This window comes from Pieris napi, chromosome 18, assembly GCF_905475465.1.
Source record: "Pieris napi chromosome 18, ilPieNapi1.2, whole genome shotgun sequence".
Taxonomy (NCBI): Eukaryota; Metazoa; Arthropoda; class Insecta; order Lepidoptera; family Pieridae; genus Pieris; species Pieris napi.
In genome coordinates, this window is record NC_062251.1 from 7,614,970 (window position 1) to 7,640,630 (window position 25,661).

Here is a 25,661-nt window from a genome sequence, read left to right on the forward strand (position 1 = left end):
CTCAAAAATCGATTTATCGCAGGCTTACAACCAGATTGAACTCAACGACCCTGATAACTTAACAGTCATCAACACACACAAGGGTTTATATAAGTACAAAAGATTAGTATACGGGTTATCCTCCAGCCCCGGTATTATTCAACGGATAATGACAAATCTTTTCAACGATATTCCCAACATAGGGGTATTTTTAGATGATGTAATCATCGGAACGTCTAATACACAAGAACATTAAGCAATTCTAGAAAGAGTGTTACAACGCTTATTAAATAATGGAATGAGGCTTAAGAAAAGTAAATGTTAATTTATGATGAGTGAGGTAAAATATTTAGGATACTTAATATCGGCAGATGGAATAAGAGTCGATCCCGAGAAAATTACGGGAATAATAAATATTCCCCGTCCCAATAACGTAACGGATCTGAGGGCGTTCTTAGGCACAATTAATTTTTATGCCAAGTTTATTAATAATTTGAGCGCTACACTCGCCCCGCTGTACAACCTGTTAAAAACAGGCGCGTAGTGGCACTGGGATAGAGAGTGTGAAAAAGCGTTCAAAAACATTAAGAATATTTTAATTAGCGCAGACGTACTGGCCCACTATGATCCGCATCAACCATTGTTCTTAACTTGTGACGCAAGCGCTCGTGGTATAGGCGACGTGCTCACGCAGTGGTGTGAGGGGGATAGCAGTAGTGGCGACTCAGGTAGGCGAGAACGGCCCGTAGTGTATGTATCCCGCGCACTCACCGCGGCGGAAAAACATTACTCACAAATAGATCGAGAAGCTTTAGCTATTGTTTACTGTTTCGAAAAATTGCATCCGTATCTGTATCTGTAAGTTCCGATTCGTGATCGTAAAGAATGGATCATAATCTTATAGCACTTTTTGATGACATGAAGAGAGAAATGCAAAAACAATCGAATTTAATTATGCAAAAAATGGAGGAGAAACTAAACCCTTTAGTAAAAGCAATAACAGACTTGAAATCCGAAAACAAGAACCTACGCGAGAAAATTGATAATTTAGAGCGCGAAAACCGTAAAAATAATATTATAGCCTTTGGATTTAAAGAGGAAGAGATTTCAAAACAAAATCTAATAGAAATAGTCACTGAAATGATTCGATCAAAAATAAATATAGATATCGGCCATAACGACATCAATAATATATACCGCCTAGCAAAAAAGGGGGTAGATAACGAAAAACCAAGACCTGTTATCATCTCTCTTTTACATGCTTGGAAAAAAGAACAAATCATGAGAAATAAGAAAAAGCTGCCCGGAATCTATTTAAATGAAGACTATCCTAAAAATGTACTAACTAAAAGAAGGGAACTCCAACAACAGTTGATAGAAGAAAGACAGAAGGGAAAGTATGCAGTATTGAAATATGACAAACTCATCTAGGGATAGCATACAAACAAAAGAGAAACGCAAACGCGAGCGTTCTATGTCAATTTCACCACCAAAATACGCCCAAAAGAGCAATTTGCAACCCACAGCAACAACAAAAGCAAGCAGGTCAAACGCCTTTGACATGATGCGAGGAAGAAGTAACTCTCTCACCACCCCTACCCTCACATCAAAACAAACATAGGAACTCGACAGCCGGATAAACAAAGAACATAAAAATATAAGTAAAACATTTAGAAAAACATTCCCCAATCCGGCTGGTCCCCGTGGGGAATCAGACCAAAACCCTCTAGCAACAAACAAAAAACATACAAGAGTGTTGAAAATTGGAACTTACAACGTGAGAACTTTAGCATCAACAGAAAAATTGATAGAACTTGTGCACTCATTGAAAAGTATTCAAATAGATGTATTAGGATTAGCAGAAGTCAGAAAAATGGGATCTAATATAGAAGAACATCATGAACACATCCTCTGTTACATGGGAAACACACCTGGATTATATGGAGTTGGGTTTCTTATCAGTCGAAAACACAAAGCCAATATTATCGAGTTCACTGGTATATCTGAACGGGTAGCCCTGTTGCGCATGAAATTTGGAGAACACTGCATATCACTCATCCAAGTCTACGCACCAACCGAAGAAGCAGATGAAATTGAAATCAATAAATTCTATGAAGAACTTGAAAAAGCCCATGAAACACCTGACAAAAATGTATTGATTTTAGGAGATTTCAATGCTAAGATTGGTCAACCCAAACATAAAGAAAAACTTATACTAGGCAATTATGGTTATGGCAAGCGTAACCAGAGAGGTGAAAGACTAATCCAATATGCCTTTGAACACAAGCTCTGTATAATGAACACTTACTTTAAGAAAAAACTTAGTCGTAGATGGACCTGGATTTCGCCTAATGGACAAACAAAAAATGAAATAGATTTTATAATGAGTAATCACCCCAAGTGCATAATAAGCATGGAAATTATAAATAAAATAGATTTTCCATCTGACCATCGATTAGTCAGAGCCTCTGTAATACTGACAACACCAACTTTATCAAGAAAGAAATTTGTAATGTTACCAAAATCTCCTGAAACCGACAAATCAGAGTATTTGAAGAACCTAAGTGATAATATTAATTCCCGCCTTAAAGAGATATATAATAATAATGATGTCCAAACTTACTATGACGCCCTAGAATTAATAATTAAACAAAGCCTAAAAATAGATAAAGACCACAAAACAAATAAAATAATTAGCAAATCTACTCAAAAACTAATAAATGAACGCTCAATTTTAATCAAACAAAAAATTAAAAACAAGGAAGATAAGATCAAACTTAAGAATTTATTCAAAGCAACAAATAAAGCCATAAGAAAAGATTATAAAAACCACAGAAAACATATTTTGGAAAAAAACCTAAAGCAATATCGAAGTACGAAGAGGGGGCTTAAGGAGCTAAACACACACAAAAATTGGATAACAAAACTAGAAAATGGACACAGAGAAATGAAAACTAGAAAAGGAATCATGGAGTGTGCTACTGAATTCTATAGAAACCTCTACGAACATCAGGATGACAGAGCAGTTGGCCCAACCACCAAGAATTCGGAGGAAATACTACAAGCCATTGATGAACAAGACGTACATAAATATATTTGCAAACTAAAACCTGACAAAAGTCCAGGACCTGACTATATAACTAATGAGGCTATAAAAATCGGAGCACCAATACTAACTAGTATCATAACAAAATTATTTAACATAGTGCTGGAACAAGGCTATGTCCCTACACAGTGGTGCCACTCAGACATTGTGTTACTATACAAAAAAGGAAACCCGTTGGATATTGCTAACTATAGACCAATTAGTTTGATACCCACCATCTATAAGCTATTCTCATCAGTCCTACTTAGTCGAATAACAACAACAATTGATAACAACCAACCAATGGAGCAGGCAGGATTTCGTTCAGGTTTCTCAACTGTGGACCACATCCATGCTTTAGAACAACTTATAGAGAAATATAAGGAATTCAATAGACCACTCTATATAGCTTTTGTGGACTATTCCAAAGCGTTCGACAGCATAACACACACATCTATATGGCAGACATTGGAAAAAAATAAAGTGGAAGATAGATATATACAAATCATTAAAGACCTATATTCTAAAAGCACAAGTAGAATAAAACTAGAAACGAAAGGTGCAGAGTTTCCCATTAGACGGGGCGTAAGACAGGGTGATCCTCTGTCCCCAAAACTATTTATAGCAGTCCTAGAAAGTGTCTTTCAAAATATTGATTGGGGAAGCAGGGGCATACCGTTAATAAATCAGCACCTAACACATCTCCGATTCGCAGATGACATAGCTGTTTTTAGTGACACTGCATCAGCGCTGGAAAAAATGCTGCAAATCCTGGATGTGGAAAGTAAAAAAGTAGGTCTGAATATGAACCCCAACAAAACTAAAATCATGTCAAATAGCCTGCACAAACCTATAAAAGTAAATGACAAAATAATAGAGTATGTAGAGTCATATATCTATCTAGGGAAGCAGGTATCGTTTGACACCACTAACAATGACAAGGAAATTTGCAGGAGAATAAACATTACCTGGAACAGGTACTGGTCACATAAGGAGATTCTGAAAGGAAATTACAGTTCAGAATACAAAAAGATTGTAATGGACACTTGCCTACTACCATGCCTAACATATGCATGCCAAACATGGGTATTTGATAACAAAACCAAAAGTAAAGTAAGGACATGTCAGAGAGCAATGGAGCGCAGTATGCTAAAATTAAAAAGAATACACAAAATCAGACACGAAACAATAACAGAAAGAACTAGAGTTACAGATGCCTTAAAGCATGCACTGAAGCTAAAATGGAAATGGGCAGGACATATATCTCGCTTGAAAGATGATAGATGGACACTTACAGCTACTAAATGGCTAGGTCCAAGGGGAAAAAGGAGAGTTGGCAGACCTCAGAAACGCTGGGTCGATGACATTGTCCATGTTGCCGGAAAAGAATGGATGATCAGAGGTCAGGACAGAGAGGACTGGAAGCGGCTAGAGGAGGCCTATACCCAAGATAGGGATCCATACCTAGGAAAATAAAATATGGTACTAATAATACTAACATTTATTTCAATATTAAATTACTAAATAATATTACATATACTGTATTACTAACCACATTAACACAAAATATTTAGTTTTTTTTAGTTTAGTACAACTAAACTAAAAAAAACTAGCATGTAATGTAAATGGTATGGAACGAAATAAAGGCTTTATTATTATTATTATTATTATTATTATCTGTATGGGAGGTCCTTTACGCTACGCACCGACCATAAGCCTTTAGTAACAATTTTCGGTCCCAAATAAGGTATTCCATCGATGACCGCTAGCCGGTTGCAGCGGTGGGCGATTAAGCTGTCCGCATATACCTACACGATAGAATACATCCCATCAAAACAGAATGGAGCGGACGGATTGTCACGTTGGCCCACGGCGAGCGCAGTAGACAAACAAACAAGGCAGGTACCGGAGCAAACTTTTTTGCATTTCGCACAAAACGCTGTTTTATTAGATTATAATGAAATTAAAAAACAAACGGGTCGGGACCACTTGTTAGGCAGAATAATAAGGTATATACGTACGGAGTGGCCAACTGATTGTGAAATCAAGACATTACAACCTTATTATAATCGTAAGCAGGAATTATATGAGGAACTAGGGTGCATCTTATGGGGACATAGGGTGGTAATTCCGGAGTCTTGTAGGGAAAAGGTACTTACAGTGTTACATGAGGCTCATATGGGGATCGTAAAAACCAAAGCTTTTGCGAGAAGCTATGTGTGGTGGCCAGGGATGGACGAGGCCATAGAAGCTATGTGCCGGGGGTGCGGGGTATGCGCAGCGGAGGCGGATATGCCACCGCGACATGCGCCGTGTCCTTGGCCATGGCCGGATAAGCCTTGGTCACGTATACACATGGACTGATCGTCTCTGACAATGGGCCACCATATACAAGTCAGGAATTTGCACAATTTTTAAATAGTAACGGTATCGAGCACATTTTTTCAGCGCCATACCACCCGGCATCGAATGGGGCGGCAGAGAATGCAGTTCGTCCTGTTAAAAGGGTAATTAAAAAAGCCATAAGAGAGAACAAAGACGTAACATTATCGTTAAACTAACCACTAGACCAATGAGTCGTAGTATATCGGACCGAGAGTGGGATAAAAAATAAAATAATAATAATTATTAATAAACAAAGGAGCTTATCGATATTGGTGGACCCGTTTGAAGATACAGAAGAGGTACTCGTTCACATTAACTAGACTCTAGACTAGATACTACTACTGTACTAATTAATTTGCGCATTTTGCCAACTAACACTTCCCTCGCCATTAAAATACCTAACGTAAAGCTGCGTATAAATTAAGCGCGGCAGCCGCGCGAGCCAATGTTCGACCATAGTTGACCTTCATTTGCCACGCGAGCCAATATGTTGGTATAAATTTAGTTGGACGTGACTGCCGCGCGCGGCAGGCGATCGATCACAAACAGATCGCGGCAGATAGTCAGACCAGTTCACTCTTGTAAACCTGCGAGTATGGACGCGCGTGGTCGGGCGGCTGCCGCTTTCATTGTGATTCACCATCTTATTTGTAAAAAAAATAAAAGAAAAAGGCGTTGGTGGATGAAAAACTTATATCTTAATAGATCGCTATATAGCGTGAAACTTCTGGAAGACATAAGATATGAAGCCGTTGAAGACACTATAAAAAAATTTACGCGAGTGTCAACTGCAGAGTTCGAATTAATAAAATCATTAATAGAACCAAGTGTTATGAAAATGAATACGCAATTTCGAGAGGCAATATCAGTTACTGAAAGATTAGCAATAACTTTAAGATTTCTGGCAACTGGAGACTCCTATACTAGCCTGCAATACCTTTTTCGAGTATCTAAACAGTCAATTTCAAGAATTATTCCTGAAGTTTGCGATGCACTTTGCGATGCACTTAAAGACTGGGTAAAGGTGAGTAAATAAAATATGTAGTTTTCTTTAATAATTATGTTTATTTATTGATATATTTTTTATTATTATTTAGGGGAAAAAATCGTCCATAGGCAATGTCGTTGGTTTACGTTCAGCAGTAGTAGTGTCTGGAATCTGAGAAGACGGAGTCGAGGCCAGAGGAGACGGCGTTGAGGTGTAGTGTGACTGTGAGTTTTGGGTACAACACCCATAACTAGAATATTTTCCTAAGTCAGCTTCAAATATTACATTGTTAATAGCTTGCTTCACGTATATGGGTCATAAACAGAACATTTAAAAAATGTGTGCGTTGTCTCAAAATTAACTAAAACAATGTAAACCAGTCATATTATTACCTTCCATTATTTACTATAAGTACATATAACTGACGCGCATGGAAATTTTTATATTCGTATTATTACTTTTAAAAATATTAAAATAAAAACAGCCTTTTGGTACCTTTCCGTGGATCGTTTCCAGCCTAGGTTTCGAACTTCATGAACAAAATTAAAATATAATAATTTAAAATTTGAAATACATCGCCTATTTTATCTGTTATTCATATAATCGAAATATAGTATTCCACTATAAATAATATTTAAACCAAAATTCCTTCGAACTATGATACATAAACAAATTGTTATCGGTACCGCCGCCTCCTTCCGTGGTCCAAATAAGTTGATTATGAAGAGTCGATAATTGGAACGCAACCGTAGAATATTTATTTTAACTGGCAACATTTCAATCTGTCAGTTCAAGTATAGCTTAGTCCATGCAGTGTATGCAAGCGCTCCGTTATTTAAAATACAAATCTCGCCTATTAGTAATTGTTTTACTTTAATGTCAAAGATGGTTGCGACTTTTCTGTGACTTCTATGGTACGGTAAGTGTTTTATTGAAATATACGTAAATCTATTTATAGCTATTGTTATTGGCGTCCATTTACAAAAACAAGGTGCGTTACGAGCTAACCTATAAATGCCACGTGTTATACCGCTTGTTTTGATTGGTTTACCCTTCCGTGGACAAACTTTTCTGTGGAGAGTCACTCTTGTGGACATAGTCTTTTCTGTGGACTCTGCCACAGAAAAGTCTGTGTCCACAAGAGTGACTCTTATTGAAACTTAGTATGCTTTTTGCCAATATTATGTTGCATTAACCCATTATGCTTGTTTAATTCTTAGCCTGGTGTGTATGTGGTTTATTGTCATTGTTTCAGCAAATCAAGATGCCTAGAACAAATAGAAATAGACATCTGACTGCTGAAGTAAAAAAGATAAGACGTCGTGTACAAAAAAAATTAAGTATGCGCCGAGCGCGGGCAAAATTAACTGAAGCTGCTGTTGAAGAGATACGCAAAAAAGATAGGGAAAGGTACCATATGAAAAAGGACAGAGGAGAAATCAAAACTATCGATGATTATACACCCAGAAAACAGCGAGAAATAAGAAAAATGTGGCGTGAAAAATCAAAGAAACGACGACAATTACTAAAGATGCGAAAAGCTACCAGCGCTCTCATACAAGAAAATACTCCACCACCAAGTCCATCTTCATCATTCTCCCGAATTGAAGTCGGACGTGCAGTAGCTGCTCGGAACAAAAGAGAAAAAAAAATTGAAAATGAGACTCTAAAGAAAAAGGTATTACATATGGCAAAACAAATAAAAAAATATAGAATGCGAATACGGAGGCTAGAAGAAAGAAAGCAGAAAGCGTCGAATGTGGCTAGTCCTAAAAATAAAGCCTTGAGAACAAACGTCAGAAAAGCTGTGTATGATTTTTTAATACAAGATGAATACAGTAGATTAACATCAGAGAAAAATGAGACAATAACCCGGAAGAAAAGCAAGCGGCAAATTCGTTTACTGAATGACACACTCTTAAACTTACATGTGATATTCCAAAGCAAAACAGGGATTAAGATTTCATACCAGACTTTTCGTAGATATCGTCCTTTTTGGGTATTGTTTCCGAAAACATCAGCAAGAAACACGTGTCTTTGTACTTTGCATGAAAATAATGATCAAATCATTCGATCACTTCAAAAGGCGAAAGTTGTCTCTTACCGATCTGCTTCTGATGCTGTTAAGGTACTGTGCTGTAATAATACACTGAATCCTAAATGTTTAGAGAGAGAGTGTCAGAGCTGCCGAAATAAGAAACTTGTGATTAATAATTTTAATGAAAACGATTACATTACTTATGATAGATGGGTCACTAAAAATGTAGATGTTATTGTCAAAGGCGAACACAAAAAATACAAGAAATGTTTGAAAGAAACTGTTAAAACTATGAAAGGCTCTCTAGTGAAGTTATTACATTCTAATTTACCGTTATTCATGCAACATGTAGCAAATATGATTCATCAAATAAGATCAATCCAAACAGTTATAGTGAAATTAGTCTCGAGAAATTTTTGCATATGTAGTGGTGTGTATATTACTCAGATCTTAGAGCGCGTTTCCACTATATCGTTCTGGCCTATACAAAAATGTTTCGATATCCTAACATTACTATTTAATATTATACTTATCCCTAGCAACACTCTGATTTTTGTTATCAATAAAAACAAGTTTTTATTTAAAAAAAAAGGTTTTGACTTTATAAAAAAAAGGTGTGTGCGCGATTCACACACGATAGAAGTGAAACTTCAAAGAGGAGAGACCGATATATATTTTTTTTTCCTTTCATCTAGGTTTTTAAAACTCCGGGGGGTCTACGGGGGGGTCAAAATTTATTTTTGGCCTAGGACGCACCGTTTCCGAGATATTTCAATCTAAAGCAAAAAATCGTCACTTGATAGTGGAAAGTGGAAACACGCACAAAACCAGAATAAACCAGTTTACGCTGTCCGCAGGTGCCACGTGCAGTCCGGCGTCAGTCGCTTGGTACTGTTAGAACATAAAGCACACATTTCATTCAAAAATTATAATTATTACGTTAATTGTTAAATTTTGTATTTGTTGATTGTTGTTATTGTTTGTTATTATTGTTATAATATTTTTTGAAGTGTTTAATTTGTGTGTAAGTGTTGCAACTTTATATTGTTAATTAAAAATGGCTCCAGTGTTAAAACATGGTCGAGGCAAGCCTTTGACTTCTCAAACTAAAGAAGTTTTGTACTGTTTGTACAAATATTTCGAAAATGAGTGTAATAACAACCCGAGCAGTATTATGACTCCCACTCAATTAGTTGCTAAATCAACGGGAATTTCAATAGCATCCGTCAGAAAGGTAGTATCAGAAAGCAAATGTCGACCTTCAGATCAGGAAGTAACATTTAAATCTCCTAAAAAGAAACCGAATCGTAAACCTACAATAGTAATCGATAACTTTGATCAGCAAGTTATCAGAAGAACAATTCATGACTTCCACATCACAAATAAAGAAATTCCCACTTTGAAAACTTTGCACGCAAAATTAAAAGAAGATATCGATTATAAAGGTTGTGTCAGCACGTTACGAAAACACGTCATGTCATTAGGTTTTAATTGGAAGCAAACAGAAGATAACCGGAAACTTCTTATGGAAAAACACGAAATTAGATACTTGCGAATTAATTATTTGATGAAAATTGCTGAATATCGTGAACAACGCCGACCAATTGTTTACACCGACGAAACATATATACATACATCACATACCCTCTCGAAATCTTGGTCAGATGGAAGCACTTCAGGTTTGAAGCAACATATATCGAAAGGCAACCGCTTAATCATTGTTCATGCCGGTGGTATGGATGGCTTTATACCAAATGCATTGCTTATGTTTAAAGCCAACCAAAAAAGTGGAGATTACCACGACAATATGAACTATGACAACTATTCAAGGTGGATTCAAACTCAATTAATACCCAACTTACAACCAAATAGTGTTGTTGTTGTTGACAACGCACCATATCATAACTCAATACAAAATCCTGCACCGAATAGTAATTCTAGAAAACAGCAAATGATTGACTGGCTGACATTGCGAAACATTGAGCATTCATCCACGTTGCTTAAGCCTCAATTATATGAACTGATTCTGCAAAACAAGGCGAGATTTGTAGAGTACAAGATAGACGAAATATTACGACAGCACGGTCATACTGTGCTGCGTTTACCACCATACCATCCGGAGTTTAATCCTATAGAAAATATATGGGGGATAGTGAAAACATATGTCGCAAAAAAGAATGTCGCAATGAATATGAAGGTTATAATGTCATTAGCTGAAGAAAAAATGAACGCCATAACTGTAGAGGAATGGAGAAAAGTTTGTCTGCATGCTATTGAGGAGGAAAACAAATATCAGGGTAGAGACGCAGCTTTAGACACAATATCAGAACGAATCATAATTAATTTAAATAATTCATCTGATGAAAGCGAGGATGGGGATGATTGTGATATGCCTGGGGTTGATGAATTATTAGAATAAAACATTTATGGCCGGAGAACACCTAATTCATACACGTCTTCACTGAAGTGAAAACCGGCATTCACTGCTTGTAATATTTGGAACTGGCTTATCTGCCTCATACAGTTCCATAGATTACAATGCAGTGGATACACATTTTCACGTCCGTATTAGTACGTAGTGCGTATGCGTAGACGTGTACGCATTTGGTGTGCTCCAGCCACAAACGTATATTACCTTTAAAAAAATAAAAACTAAAAATAAAATGTTGTTTTTTTTTTTATTTGCTGACCATACACTACTACAAACGCAAAAATTTCTCCAAGCTAATTTACCTGTAAACAACAATTAAGTTCTGCTGAAGGCTTATTGCATATAGATTTCTCAGAAAATTATCATTGTAAATACAGCGCTGAGGTTCAGTCCGCTCATTTTGGTGGCTCTAAGCCTCAATTGTCTCTTCATACTTGCGTTTACTATAGCAATGCTGAATCACCTAATAATGGTTTTCAAACTACGTCTATGTGCTCTATCTCAGAAAATTTGCGTCATGATCCTGTGATGATCTGTGCTCACCTTAAACCAATCTTACAGAGAATCAAAGAAATTAGTCCGAACTTAACAGAATTACACATATTAAGTGACGGTCCAACAACGCAGTACCGAAACAAATCTATGTTCTTTTTAATTGTAAACTTCATAAGCCAAGATTTAAATGATGTCAACAATATTATATGGCACTACAGTGAGAAAGGTCATGGCAAAGGTGCCCCTGACGGAGTGGGTGGTTGCATCAAAAGGCTATGTGACAATTCAGTCGCAATGGGTAAAGACGTCCCTGATTATGGTTCTCTTATGTTATGTTTAAAAGAAAATTGTAAAGGTATAGAGATTTACGGAATAGGAGATCCAAATGTGCAAGATATTCAAGAAATGGTCGCCAAAAATAAAATGAATGCTTATAAAGGGACATTTAAGATTCACCAACTTTCTTGGAATCGAAGCGAACCAAATATTTTACATGTAAGGAGGCTTAGTTGTCTGTCTTGTGCTACAAATGCAGTTTGTCCACATTTTAAAATGGGTCAGATAAAGGTTCCAGTCGCTGATACGCGATCACATAGTCCCGTGAGTTTAGCTGACGCAAGAAATATATCTCCGAGAAGTGTAGACACAGCCAATGCTTCTACAGTTACTTATAGATCAAATCTGGTTACACCTGAAGAAGAAACAGTTTCTCAGGATCCCCCTCACATCTCACGTCCCTATAAGAGATCGAGATTCCTATCAGACTCTGATGATTCAGATGTAATTTTTCCTCTACAACGTATTCATCCATTACGCACAGACGGCAGCGATGAAGACGACTTGATTATACAACCTCAGCAGGCTAAAAGACTAGTTTTCAATCCCTTCTCTGACAGCGAAGATGACGAACCTATATTCTAGCGTAGTTCTAGGATACTATAAGCGATGACGTTTGTAACACGCTATAGTTTCGTCATCTTTTGTTTTATGATCTATTTTCTCACTTTATTTGTAGAGCTCAGCTATAGTTGATTGATAGTAATATTTAATTAAGAGTCGACCGAAAAGAAATCTCTTCTGTGGACATAAAATAATATTATTTTTTTTAAACTAGAGTTTATTTTTTTATCTCATTTTAAATTGAAGTAGTATAATACAACCAGATTATTATGATTCTAAGAAATATATCATTTTTAGTTTAGTTATACGTAGCCAAAATACACATTTTATCTTTTCTGTTGATTTTGTTGTCTATTCTGTGGATAGTTAATAATTAAAATATCTAGTTATTAGTACAAATTAAGGCTTCGATCTCTGATAATATTTTTCCCATGATTATTTTATCTTTTTTCTTAATAAATGCTGATTAAAACAAAAAAAAAACTACTTTTTATTTTTTTATTTTTTTCATACCGGATTTGTTTATGACCCATATTAACGTGCGTGAAATATATTTACGGAGCTCATTAGCAATGTGCTGGCCGTAAGAAAAATATGGGTCAGCAGATGATGCAGCGGATTCAGTGAGAACCTGAAATGCTTTTTTCAGCATAGGGGAATCTTCTTCAGCGTTTGCCTTTTTCTTTTTCTTTACTCTCAGACTATCTGGAGCGTTCATAATGTCACTTGGTGGTTCTATTTCTTGTTCCATAGCAGAAGGTGTAATTGGTCCTGTATCATTATTTTGTGCAATTTGTGCTGTTGCCGACTATAAAAAAATACCAATGTTTAATTAATTGTTGCAGGTACCGGACTCAGAAGAAGAATGGTTCCAGATAGCACACGATTTCGAAAACAAATGGGACTTTCCTCATGCAGTAGGTGCATTGGATGGCAAACATGTAGTGTTGCAAGCACCTATAAACAGTGGCACAGAATTTTTCAACTACAAAAAGTTTTTTAGTTTAGTATTACTAGCTTTAGTCGATGCAGACTATTGTTTTACGTATGTAAATGTGGGCTGTCAAGGTAGACTATCTGATGGCGGTATTTTCAAAAATACAAACTTATACAAAAAACTAGAAGAAAAATCTATGAGACTTCCTCCTCCATTCATTCTTCAAGTGCCCTAATTCTTCAAAGTACCATATGTGATTCTAGCGGACAAAGCTTTTGCTTTAAATGTATATATAGTATATTACTATGAAACCATTTCCAGGAGATCTAGAAAGGGGTTCCGAGGAAAGAATCTTTAATTACAGGTTATCTCGAGCACGTAGGTGTGTGGAAAATGCATTCGGGATTCTGAGCTCAGTTTTTAGAGTTTTACGCAAACCTATGTTACTACAACCAAAGATTGCTACATAACATGGAGAAATGAAACTGCCCCTACATCACTACTGCCTCTTAACTATATCCCAAGAAGAGCGGGAAATTTTGCACAACAAATACGTTCACACCTAGCCCATCACTTTGTTACCAATGGTGCAATATCTTGGCAAAATAGATATTAGAACTTGTACTCACATTTTATCCCTCATGAAATTAAAGTCTTCGAAACGTAAACTTCATTTGTGGCTGTAATAAAAATAAAAATTATTTACGTAATTACAAAATGCGTTTTATTTTTTGTTGTAAATGCAAAATAAATAGGTACTTACCAGAACCAGTACGACAACTTTTATCTATTCTAGATTCTTCTCTTCTGTAGGACGCCAAAAGTGTAGTCATTTTCTTTTTCAAGTCAGGAATAGGTATATCCATTTTCTTACTGATATCTACCCACGCATCATACCTCAGCGATTTATTGTGGTATTGGGTGGATTTGCTGTTCCACAAAAATTCTTTAGCGCTATACAATTGAATTAGTAAACGGCACTTTTCGTTGTCCATTATTACGTATTCGCCGCGCGAGCCAAATCACCAAAACTATAACCGTCCCAATTGCGCGCGAGCCAACGACAGAAGCTCCTTTGATGCGGTCTCAAAAACCGACATCGAGCGGATCGACCCGCGGCACGTTCGAGCGCGGCAATGTTCGAGTCGCCGCGCGGCGATCCCGTCTACATAGAGCGCGGCCGCCGCGCGCGCCAATGGTCGATGGTTTGCCGCGCTTAATTTATACGCAGCTTAACTATCTCTCACTAATGTTGCATCGTTACTTGTATTTCCGCTTCTTGCCTCCAAAGCTGTAAATGCCGTTGCTGGTAAAACATCATCTATGGTAGTATCGTCAATATCAAATAAGTCTGATCGATTATAGGGAGAGTCTGATTTACGCAAAAAGTTATGGAAAATACAACAAGTCAACACCACTAGGTCAATTCTATCTATAATAAACTACCCACAGATATAAAAAAATATTACTTCTATCAATTCATTCAAATCGAAGCTAAGTGAATATGTTAAACAAAATTACTTTTAAATTCATTTCTTATTACTTACTTTTAATTCATATTTCTTTGTTTACTTTTATTTTTTAAATTTATTGCATGTACGGCTATATTTTATTGTGATTATTTTAAGAACGACTACAATGTTACGTTATCTAGAGTATTATTCTCATGTAAGTGACATTTTTTGTCTTTTTTGAGAAATAAAGTCTTTAAACCTATCTATACGTAAATTTATAGATGTATGAAATATTCTAAAACGATTAGACATAATTCCAAATATGTTTTCTATTAATCTCCTGGCTCTTAACAACCTGTAATTGAATATTTTCCTCTATGTTGTAAGGGAATTTCTAGCGAACTTCTTCAAGAAATCAGGCCTCAAAGCAAATGCCTCGTCTCCAACAAAAACATAAGATAGCGGTTCAGAACTATTTTGACATTTTTCTTTACTTGGTATGTTAAGATTGTTACTGACAAGTTTTTTTGTAAAATTGAGTTTGTTTTATGGCACCACCATCTGATACCCTCCCATTCACGCCTACTTCGCAGCAAATGAATTCATAATCAGCATTTACACAAGCCATTAATACTATGCTATGGAATCCTTTGTAGTTATAATAAAATGACCCACTTCCATTTGGAGGTATTATATGGCAGTGTTTTCCATCCACAGATCCTAGGCAATTGGGAAATTGCCATCTTTCTTCAAATTTTCTGGCTATTTCTTTCCAATCACTTATAGATTCTGGCATCTGTAACAAAACCCGCTTATTTATTTACAGATTCATTTGGAGAGTGACCTAAATGAAAATTCATATTTTGACGGTAGCATGAATAATTTAGAAAAATTAGATCCACTGTCACCACAGCCGTATTCTTATCTGTCTACATCGACTACATCAACATCGTACAAGAGAACAAAAAATCAGGTCGATGCTGTTCTTAATAAAATAGCAAAAAAACTAGATGAACCGAAACAACCACCAATACAACCACAAAAATATGAAAGCTTTGGACAACATGTGGCGGAAAAAATTAGAAGTTTGTCGCCAAATGTCGCAATACATTGCGAAAAACTTATTAATGATTGTTTATATTATGGCGCCCTTCGTAATGTGAATTTTACGTCCAGAATTGTAACTGATGCAGTGCCAATAACAATTCTACCTGAATCTCAGCTGTTAAGTTCACAACATACTGATAGTTTAGGTGATTTCACTGAATAACATTTTTTTTTTAATTGTATCCTTTATTAGTTTAGTTTGTTTTTTTTTCCTGTTTAGTTTATTTTTCTTTACTTTACTTTTATTACTTACTTACTTTTATATCATAAAGCAACAAAATGTAAATAAATAAATAAATAATTGTAACTTGATTTTTATAATAAATAATATTCATAAATATAACAGTTCTTTTTACTTACTTTCATATAATCTTTAAGAGCAAAAAGAATAGCTTTGTATCTAATATGTATCAGGAATTATCGCTCCCAAACGTTGTGGAGAGATAAGTGTAGGAAATTTCAACTCCTCATATGACATGCCCGAAGCTAAGAATCGAAGAGTGGCACTAAGTCATGAGGACTTATAGCTTCCCTCATATTAGTGTTTTTTTTCTGAATCAGCGGAGTCACCAGTTCCAAAAGTTTAAAATAGGTAGGTTCATCCATTCGCATATAATTTCTCCAGTCAGTTGGCTCCAAAGTCGATCTTTTTAGCAACCAATCCTTACATCACTTTATTTTTGGCTTCCTTTTTTTTAAAACTATACAAATCGCTATGGCCGATAAATAAAACTCATCTTCTGAATTGAAGTTCATTATGAACACGTCCGGTGCTATCGACGTCTACACTCAAAATGATCAAATGGAACGGCTCGCTGGCGCGTTCGTGAATGGCATCAATTTGGCTCGGCACGACGTCGAGTATCGAGCCAGAGGTGCTGGAAATCTGAGGTGGCCGCACGCTCGAACATGCGCCTCGCCAGCTCGCCGATGAAGTCGTCAATGCTTTTTACGCCATAACACGTGGCTTCTTGCTGGGTTTGTAATTGTAATTCTTCCTGTAATGTCAAATCTTTCTTTAGTGATGGTGAATCTAAGTTCTCTTCTACTATTTCTTCAGATGTATCTTCTTGAATAACTCTTTCTAAGATTTTTGTCATTTCTGATCGTATGACTTTTTTCTTTGGCATAGTAAATGTATCATCAGATCGGTTTACATTTTCAAGATATTTCTTTGGATTCTGTAAATATATTAATATTCCTGTTACTACAGTGCGGCGTTCTTTAATCCTTGTATGCAGTGCTTCATATAATTCATTACTTAACACTGTGTCATGAGTGAGCAACTTCTCTGAAACAAATTTTAATGTTGTTTCTGCAGTTAACAGGGTCGAATCTTTTCTGCATAAGGGCTCTATAGCCAATTTAAATGGCTGCAAACTGTCAATCAAGTCTTTTATTTTTGACCATTCAATGTCACTAAATTTAATTTCAGATTCTACATCTATCAAATGGCAAGTGCCATCTGAATCAGATGGCAAGATTTATATTGTACCACCATTATAGAATCGTTATGTAACGTTCAGTGTTAAAATAGTGAAAATAATAACCAATTTTATTACTTATAGCTCTAAAAAATGGGGCCCAATCGAGGGGTAGTAAAGCTTTGGTCTGGTGATCATGACGCACAACACTGCGATATGCGCCGCAACGCAGCGTCACGACGCAGCATTTAGCGTCCCTGCGGAGAGGTGGTCAGTTGATTTTGCCGCAGCTACCAAGGTAGACGTGAACATGAACAATTTTTCTGTAATTTGTGCTTTGCTTGAAGAGGAGGACGAAGAATAATTTTTACTGCTTCTGAATAGACAAGGAAAATCTCCATGTTTTTACAACGGAGGAGTGAAGGTTGTTACGAAACCTTAATAAAAAGGCATTTAATTGATTGTGAAGAAAAATTCATGGGTTACTTTTTTTTTTTTTATAGAACGGGGAGCAAACGGTCAGGAGGCTCACCTGATGTAAAGTAATACCGCCGCCCATGAACACTCTCAATGCCAGAAGGCTCGCGAGTGCGTTGCCGGCCTTTTAAGAATTGGTACGCTCTTTTCTTGAAGGACCCTAAGTCGAATTGGTTCGGAAATACTTCAGTGGGCAGCTGGTTCCACATAGTGGTGGTGCGCGGCAAAAACTGCCTTGAAAAACGCTCAGTTGTGGAATGTCTTTCGTCGTCATACTTTGAAACGAAAGAAGCACTTCCGGTTTTCTTCTTATTCTGATTTGTTCTATAATGGTCGCGTAAATTACGCCATTTATTCTTACATTCTTCAGCTGAAACAATAACATTGTTAGTTAATATAGAACTACTGTTTACACGGAATATTTATTCCACATTCAAATAAAAGATGATATCTATATATATAAAAGTTAGTCGTGTTTGTTACAACACTTAACTCGAGAACGGCTGGACCGATTGCCATGGTTTTTGATTTGTTGGATTTGTTTCCGTCCCGAATAGCAGAATAAGCAATAAAATATCGGATAAGTTATCGAATAACAATAAATTAATTAATTAATTTTACGAATGCAAAAACCATATGGTGCCATCTGTTGACAAAACTACGCATCATTTTACGTCGAATTCGTGTCAGTTCAAGAAATTCCGATCTTGAGGTGAATGAGGAAATGCATAACCATGCTTTGATCCTGATCAAAAGATGTTGGATATCAGAAAGTGCTTAACATGCAGTATCGCCATATTGACGCTAGAGAGAAAATGCCTAATGTGTAAAACTGCCATTCTTCTTTCGCAATGGCAAGCAATAAAACATTTCTGTATTTGCAAAAAAGTTGTATTAATTTAATACATATTGTGTAATATAAATTAAAGTAACAACGATATTATAAGGTTGTAGGGCGGAACGAAGTTAGACAGGTCAGCTAGTTAAAGATATAAACTTGTATTATAAATCAATGACATGCCTATACGGCGATCTAAAACGAACAACAATAAGAGGAACGGAGGAAGGGTCGGCCCTCTCCCTCTCACACAATCCACGAAACCGGAATGCGCGTAAACATGCCCCCACGCGTTGAGAGCTCTGCTGTCAACCATCTTGTTCAACTGGTAAAGGGCAAATACGGGAAAAGGATCTCCGGATCACTCCATACGAAGTTAGGACGTCAGCGACTCGAACAACTCCATCTGGACCAGGGTGTAGCGCTACAATGCGGCCAAGCTTCCATTTGAGAGGAGGTTGATTATCCTTCTTTATCGCTACCATCGTGTTAAGAGCCAAGGATTGCTTTGATGTTAACCATTTCGTGCGTTTTGTAATTATGAAATGTATTCTTTACTCCATCGCTCCCAAAAGTGCTGACGAAGTTGTTCTGTTCTTTTAAATCGATTTAATTGAGATTTCTTTTCTTGCCGTAAATCAGAAGTTGGAATTGCCGTGAAAGGTCGACCAATTAAAAAATGCCCTGGAGTCAGTGGGGTCAAATCTTCTGGTGTTGATGATAGGGGTAAGTGGCCGAGAGTGCAAAATAGCCTCTATTTGAGTTTAAATTGTATATGTCGTGGGCTTATCGTTAGATTGGCCAGATCGAGATATGCCCGGGCACTTCTTGAAACGCCGGCACATCATGATTCGGCCGGGCATATCGCGATGCGCCAAGTAAAAGGTTGGGCAGATCGACGAGAATAACGTATTTGTCGATATTCCGAGCTAACAACACGGCGGATCGTGAAATAGTTGCATTTCGCGCCGATAGTGGCGCTGTCTTCGCGCGCTCGGCTTTGTTTACGCGAGCGGAAGATGGCGGCGTTACAAACAAGTGAATGTGGTGTTGATATTATCAAAATGAACAGTGAAAACGAAACAAAAAGTGCATTTAAAGAACAATATTACCATCAGTTACTTGATTTCTATGAGGGACATAAAGATTCTTCGCACAATGTAAAAAAACCATGGACTTCTCAACGTATTTTAGAGGTTAGTATTTAGTTGATAAACAAGTGTTTATTTTTGCATAATAATATGTAGGTGATGCGTTTCTCTCATGTCATTATGTATTAAAATTCTTAGATTGATTAAGTAACTAATGTTTGTACGCTAAAGTTCCATTTTATTTTTTAGGTTATTGAACAAATAAAAAGAAGTAGGGTGACCATGCAGCGGGTCTCTTCGGACTATTATTGGAGTGCAAAATATGATGTCATGGAAACTTCTGACAAAGATTACTTAATTTTCAAAAGAAAAACTGCCGATGATCCTACAGTGCGCATAGTCGCCGTAGATGAATATTTTGATATATTAACAGAAGTTCACAAAGCTGTTGGGCATGGTGGCAGAGAAAAAATGATATATAGTATTAAAAACAAATTTCACATACCGAAAAAAGCTATAGAAATATACATTAAATTGTGTGCAGTGTGTGAAATGAAACGTTCCATGCCAAAAAAAGGTATAGTGACAAAACCAATTATATCACCAGATTTCAACTCACGAGGTCAGGTAGACCTTATTGATTTACAATCAGCTCCGGAAGGGGAATACAAGTGGTTAATGAATTATCAGGACCATGCTACCAAGTTTCTACACTTGAGGCCATTGAAATCTAAGAGGGCTGTGGAGGTGGCGTTTGAACTATTTAAAATATTTTTGGAGTTTGGTGCACCATTAATTTTACAATCTGATAATGGGAAAGAGTTTACAGCTCATGTCATTGAAGAACTTGTGCAGTTGTGGCCAGAATGCAAGATCGTTCATGGAGGCCCTAGACGTCCTCAAACGCAAGGAAGCGTCGAACGTAGCAACCAAGACGTAGAAAACATGTTGCGTTGTTGGATGAAAGATAATGATTCTGCTAATTGGTCTGTGGGTTGCTACTTCGTACAGTATTATAAAAATTCATCTTTTCATCGTATAATTGGTAGATCACCCTATCGTGCCTTGTTCGGTTCTGACCCCAAAACATTACTGAAAGGTACTAATATCCCGGACAGTGTTATTTCATCTATTCAAACTGAAAAGAAGAATACTACGACAACCTCGATGGAGATAATCTTGCCTGAAGGGACAAATGTTGATGGCTTAAGTAGTAAAGCACTAACGCTTGATGATGAGATGGTTTCGGCCAAAGTGAATATTTCTGAAGCATTAAGTGTACAGGATGCCCCAACATGTATAAATGCGGCACCGGCGCCTGCCAATATCGCAGACAGTGTTATTTCATCTATTGAAACTGAAAAGAAGAATATTACGACAACCTCGATGGAGATAATCTTGCCTGAAGGGACAAATGTTGATGGCTTAAGTAGTAAAGCACTAACGCTTGATGTTGAGATGGTTTCGGCCGAAATAAATGTTCCTAAAGCATTAAGTGTACAGAACGTCCTAACAAGTGTAAATTCGGCAACGGCGCTTGCCAATCAAGATCTGAAAATAGAAAATATTGAAACCGCCGAACAAAAACTTGAAGCAACTAATTGTTCACCCAGAAATGATACGTCCTGTATAGAAGATTTAGCTTTGCAAACTGTTAACAGAGCTTCTACTAGCAAAGATGTTTTTGTCGTTTCAATTCAAGGGGTTTCAGCCAGTAGCGACACGTCACTAACGACTAAGAAAGCCGACTGCAATACGCAGATTTGTTTGGTTTGTACCAAAGAAACAACTGGAGCTCATAGTTGTAGATCGTGCTTTAAACCAGTTCACGTTATATGTGGTCTCACTGACGGTGAAGAAGGTTACGGGTCTCAGATTTTATGTTTCATATGCAAAAGAGAACAAGACATTGCAAAAGAAAGAGCACAAACTCTTAAAGGTACCAAACGGGCTGCAGAAAAAATGATTGACCAAACAGTCAAAAAGCTTCCGTTATTAGAAGTTGGTAATAGCGTTTACCAATAGCGAACTTGATAAATGTTCCAAAATTTGATCGTGGACCACTTGATACCAAGAACATCGCAGGTAAAATTGTTGACATTAGGAATGGTGTATTTAAAATTGGTACTACTTCTGGAACAATAAAAAACTGGTTCCCGAGACAAGAATTACAAATTTCAGCCAAAGATTATAATGGAGACATTTCTGAATCATTTATAACATTGCGTCATGCAGTCACATGTCAGTCCATGTTTGGAGGTCAAGGTTTCCAGAAATGCTCCTGCAGGCCTGCCAGAAATCAATGTCACACCAAAAGGTGTGCATGTTATAAGAATAATGTTCTCTGCACTTCAAAATGTCATCAAAGTATATCATGCATCAACAAATGATAGATATCTCAAAAAATATTTGACTTTCCTTTAATATTCAATACAAAGTTTATTTTCAACTGATTAAGTCTGTTGTTAGTCTGATTGAGGAACATTTTTTAAGTAGGTACCTATTTAATGTTTATAAACATTTTTTAATTTAATTTCTCTTTCTGCATGGCGGTTGTCGGGTTGTATTACCTATTTCTAAAGATTTAGGTATTTAAATGTTACGAACGTTTGGTTTGTTATCTTATTTTATTACCAAAGGGCTGTGATTGAATGTGCCATTTTTAGAATTTTTTGACGATGTTATTAATGTTTGTCATATTTAATAACAAATAATAGGTAACTATTCTTTGAAAAACTATTTGACGTTCCTATTAATATAAGTTTGTTTTCAACTGATTAATGAGTCTGATTATTTAGTTACACTTTATTATTTAAATAACTCATTTTTAATGTTATTCATTATTTTTTAACATTTTCATTTAATTCTAGCTGTTGCTCGTACGTGCCGTTTGTGGCTGTGTTAACATTTTATTAAACCTTACTGTTTATTTACATATTTTATTTGCCTCAAATAGGCGTTTTGTTATTTTCTCTCCAAAGAACTGTGATTCTATGTGCCACATTTGGAATTTTAAAAAATAATGTTAAGTTAGAGCTTCATAACAATAATTATTTTCAATTTTAATAAACATTTTAATTCTTAACTTTATTTTTATTTGCTAAAACCTTGGACACCCTACATAATCGATATGCCTAAAGTATCTCTGGCCAAATCGCCAAACGTTAAGTGTTGAACGATATGCCCTGTGTTGGATGGCCAGATCATGATGTGCCGGAGTATCACGTTCTGCCTGGGCATATCTCGATCTGGCCAATCTAACGATAAGCCCACGACACATATATTATGTAATCACAAAGTAAAATGATTGTTCATTTTATTTGTATATTTAAGATGAGAAAGCAGTCACTAATGAACATAATTAGAAGTTCTAAATATATTTTATTGTAATTATAATAGAAGCTAATGATATAATATTGATTTAAATTTATCAAATAAAGTGGATTTATACTTTATGAACTTTGGAAATATAAAATCTAGTAATCTAGTAAATCTAAGTAATGGTAACTAGATATTTTCTTTAATTATTTACTAAGTCAATATACTAGAGAAGTTATTATAATATTGTTAATGAATGAGAAATTTGAAGTCCCTTGGGAGTTACTGACATTGTTTGGTTATTAAAAACTTTAATTGACAATAAGCAGCAAAGTGACAAATTAAGTATATTTTTAAGTTTAGAATTAAGTAAAGAGTTTTAATATTAAAGTTACCTATTGAACAAATCTTGGACCGATCTTAATTGCCCTGTAAACGATCAAATTGTTTGTCAAATTTGTTTGTCAAACTTCACGTTTTCATCAAACAATAGCTTAGACGATCAAACCAAATATCAAACAAATGTTAACTTTCTAGTAGATTTGGGTTTCTCCTTTCGTGACGTGACGTCGCCGTGCCGAGCGCTTAAAATTATTTCAATGAGTAATTCAGATGACGCATTTTTGGCATTGACTCTAGCACTGTGTATCAAGACAAAAAAAAAGAAGACGATGGAGTCGAGAATGGTTGAAATTAAGAGATAAATATACCCACGAGAATTTGCTACGGGAAATATTGCGCACACAACCTGAAGACTACGCAAACTTCCTGCGCATGGACCATAAAACTTTTGAAGATTTACTGACTATACTCCGTCCTCGTATTGAAAAAAAGGACACAGTTATGCGGAAATCTACACCAGCTTCTCAAAGGTTATCAATAACTTTGAGGTACCTGGCTAGCGGCGCCGATTTCGAAGACTTAAAATTTCATGCCTGCGTTGCACCTCGTACATTGAGCAACATTATCATTGTAACTTGTGAAGCAATAAATGAAGCACTATTCAACAATATTCAGGTAAGGTTTTATTTAAAAAATAAAATAAAAAAAAGCCTTTTATTTCTTGCTAAAAGATGTACAAAATAACATAGGTTTACTAAAAAGAAATAAAAGAGAAATTTAAATAAAAAATAAAATGACCATTATTCCCTGTCTTGTCTTGGCCGGTTTTGGAGACAAACGTGGCCATCATTTTTTTGCAACACTCCGTGAACGAACAATTTTCGTTGGATTTAACTCATTTTCGAACACCCAAACTCGTGACTGGTTTTTGTTTCGGGTTCGTACGCGTATATCCAGGATTCGTCACCTGATATGATGTTGTATACAGCACTAGCAAACTCGGCGAACTCCGTTTCGCCACCAGATGGCTTCGTTTTATGTAACATTTCGTTTGGTGATCCCGCTTTTCTGTTCAAATTTTTCCTGAATTTTCTTTGCTATAAACCTCACGGAGCCCGAGACCTTTCCAACGAATGCAAAACCGTGGAAATCGGTTCGTGCGTTCTTGAGTTATAGCGTCAGGAAGGAAAACCCGACTTATTTTTTAGATTTGAGGATCCTGCGTGATTATTACAGTTTATTAGGGCCGCCATAGACGTTCAAGTAATTTAATCAAACTGGCTGGATCATACCGTTTTATCAAATAGGCATGAGTGTCTGTGGTAAAATTTGATCAAATTTAATGAGTTATCAAATTGTTTGAAGAAATATGAATTTTCGTTTTTTTAATTGGTCAGTCGGTTTGATCAAACTATTGATGAAAAATTTGAGCGTGTGTGTTGCGAGCGCTCAGTTGTTGCTGCGGAAGTGTTACCTAGCGGACGTGTTGCAGCTTGCAGTGCATAATGACGAACCGCGTATTAGAAGAATTCATACAAATATATCAAAATGAAACCTGTTTATGGAACGTCAAAAATAAAGATTACCATAAAGGCGGAAACATATTACTAAAACGCGATGCGACGTGTCGTGTCGACACCCGATGTCCATCGTGCACATTACCAACACGCGACACCACGACACGCTTGCAAATTCAAAAGTCATTTAGATGATTTATTCCCCGCGCAATGTGCCAGCAAGTTTTTACCAATTTGAGGTTCAGATTCGAGGAATGTTTGCAGCGCAATGGTGCACACCTGGATGATGTTATTTTTAAGAAATAAATTTCCCAGATGTCTATTTTAATTGAAATAATTTTTTTTATGTGTATTGTATTTAGTTTTTTATTATATTTTTTTTCAAATTCGCAAATCTTTCTGGCCCATCCTGTATTTTTCTAATAAACTGAATTGATTAGCAGATTATTTGTATTAAACTAACAACATCCTAACTCCCTGTTTTTGTCCTTGTATTGAGGTAATCTCATGTCATATAAAACAGAATATTGTTTCACCAACTCAATTAATTGTTCGTCGTTCATTTCGCCAAATAAATCCAAAAATATCTAAGTACATATATAAATTGACATTCGTGTCAAAAACTCGAAAGCATTGACGCATGACGTCATCATCACAACATCCACAACACGCCGATCCAAATCGATTGGATGTTACCGCGTGTGATCACATGGCGTATGGTCTATGTGCATCTGACCATATTAAATATATGGGATTGATAAGTACTGACATGCGTCGGATGGCGTGGTGCGTCGCGTTTTGGTAGTATGTTTCTGCCTTAATAGAGATAAGCGGAATGCTGCTTATTGTAAACTT

The 25,661-nt window shown here is 36.3% G+C and overlaps 2 protein-coding genes and 1 long non-coding RNA gene across 3 annotated transcripts; all 3 read left to right on the forward strand.

Moving 5' to 3' along the window:
- The first annotated feature begins 4,940 nt into the window (after positions 1-4,940).
- Positions 4,941-14,205, forward strand: LOC125058245. Its single transcript, XR_007118359.1, has 2 exons — positions 4,941-6,473; positions 13,147-14,205. It is a non-coding gene; the product is annotated as an uncharacterized LOC125058245 (long non-coding RNA).
- Positions 7,234-9,895, forward strand: LOC125058196. Its single transcript, XM_047662235.1, has 2 exons — positions 7,234-7,356; positions 7,693-9,895. Exon 2 carries the CDS (start codon positions 7,702-7,704, stop codon positions 9,253-9,255), a length of 1,554 nt encoding a protein of 517 aa, XP_047518191.1. The 5' UTR covers positions 7,234-7,356; positions 7,693-7,701; the 3' UTR covers positions 9,256-9,895.
- A 5,082-nt stretch (positions 14,206-19,287) lies between the features above and the next one.
- Positions 19,288-22,714, forward strand: LOC125058193 (SCAN domain-containing protein 3-like). Its single transcript, XM_047662227.1, has 2 exons — positions 19,288-19,734; positions 19,879-22,714. Exons 1-2 carry the CDS (start codon positions 19,558-19,560, stop codon positions 21,652-21,654), a joined length of 1,953 nt encoding a protein of 650 aa, XP_047518183.1. The 5' UTR covers positions 19,288-19,557; the 3' UTR covers positions 21,655-22,714.
- The last annotated feature ends 2,947 nt before the right edge of the window (positions 22,715-25,661 follow it).

Excerpts from the sequence above, each read along its gene's own strand:
- LOC125058196 (XM_047662235.1), top strand. The coding sequence starts at position 7,702 with ATGCCTAGAACAAATAGAAATAGACATCTGACTGCTGAAGTAAAAAAG.
- LOC125058193 (XM_047662227.1), top strand. The coding sequence starts at position 19,558 with ATGGCGGCGTTACAAACAAGTGAATGTGGTGTTGATATTATCAAAATG. Across the intron at positions 19,735-19,878 it reads CTTCTCAACGTATTTTAGAG|GTTATTGAACAAATAAAAAG; the intron begins GTTAGTATTTAG and ends TTTATTTTTTAG.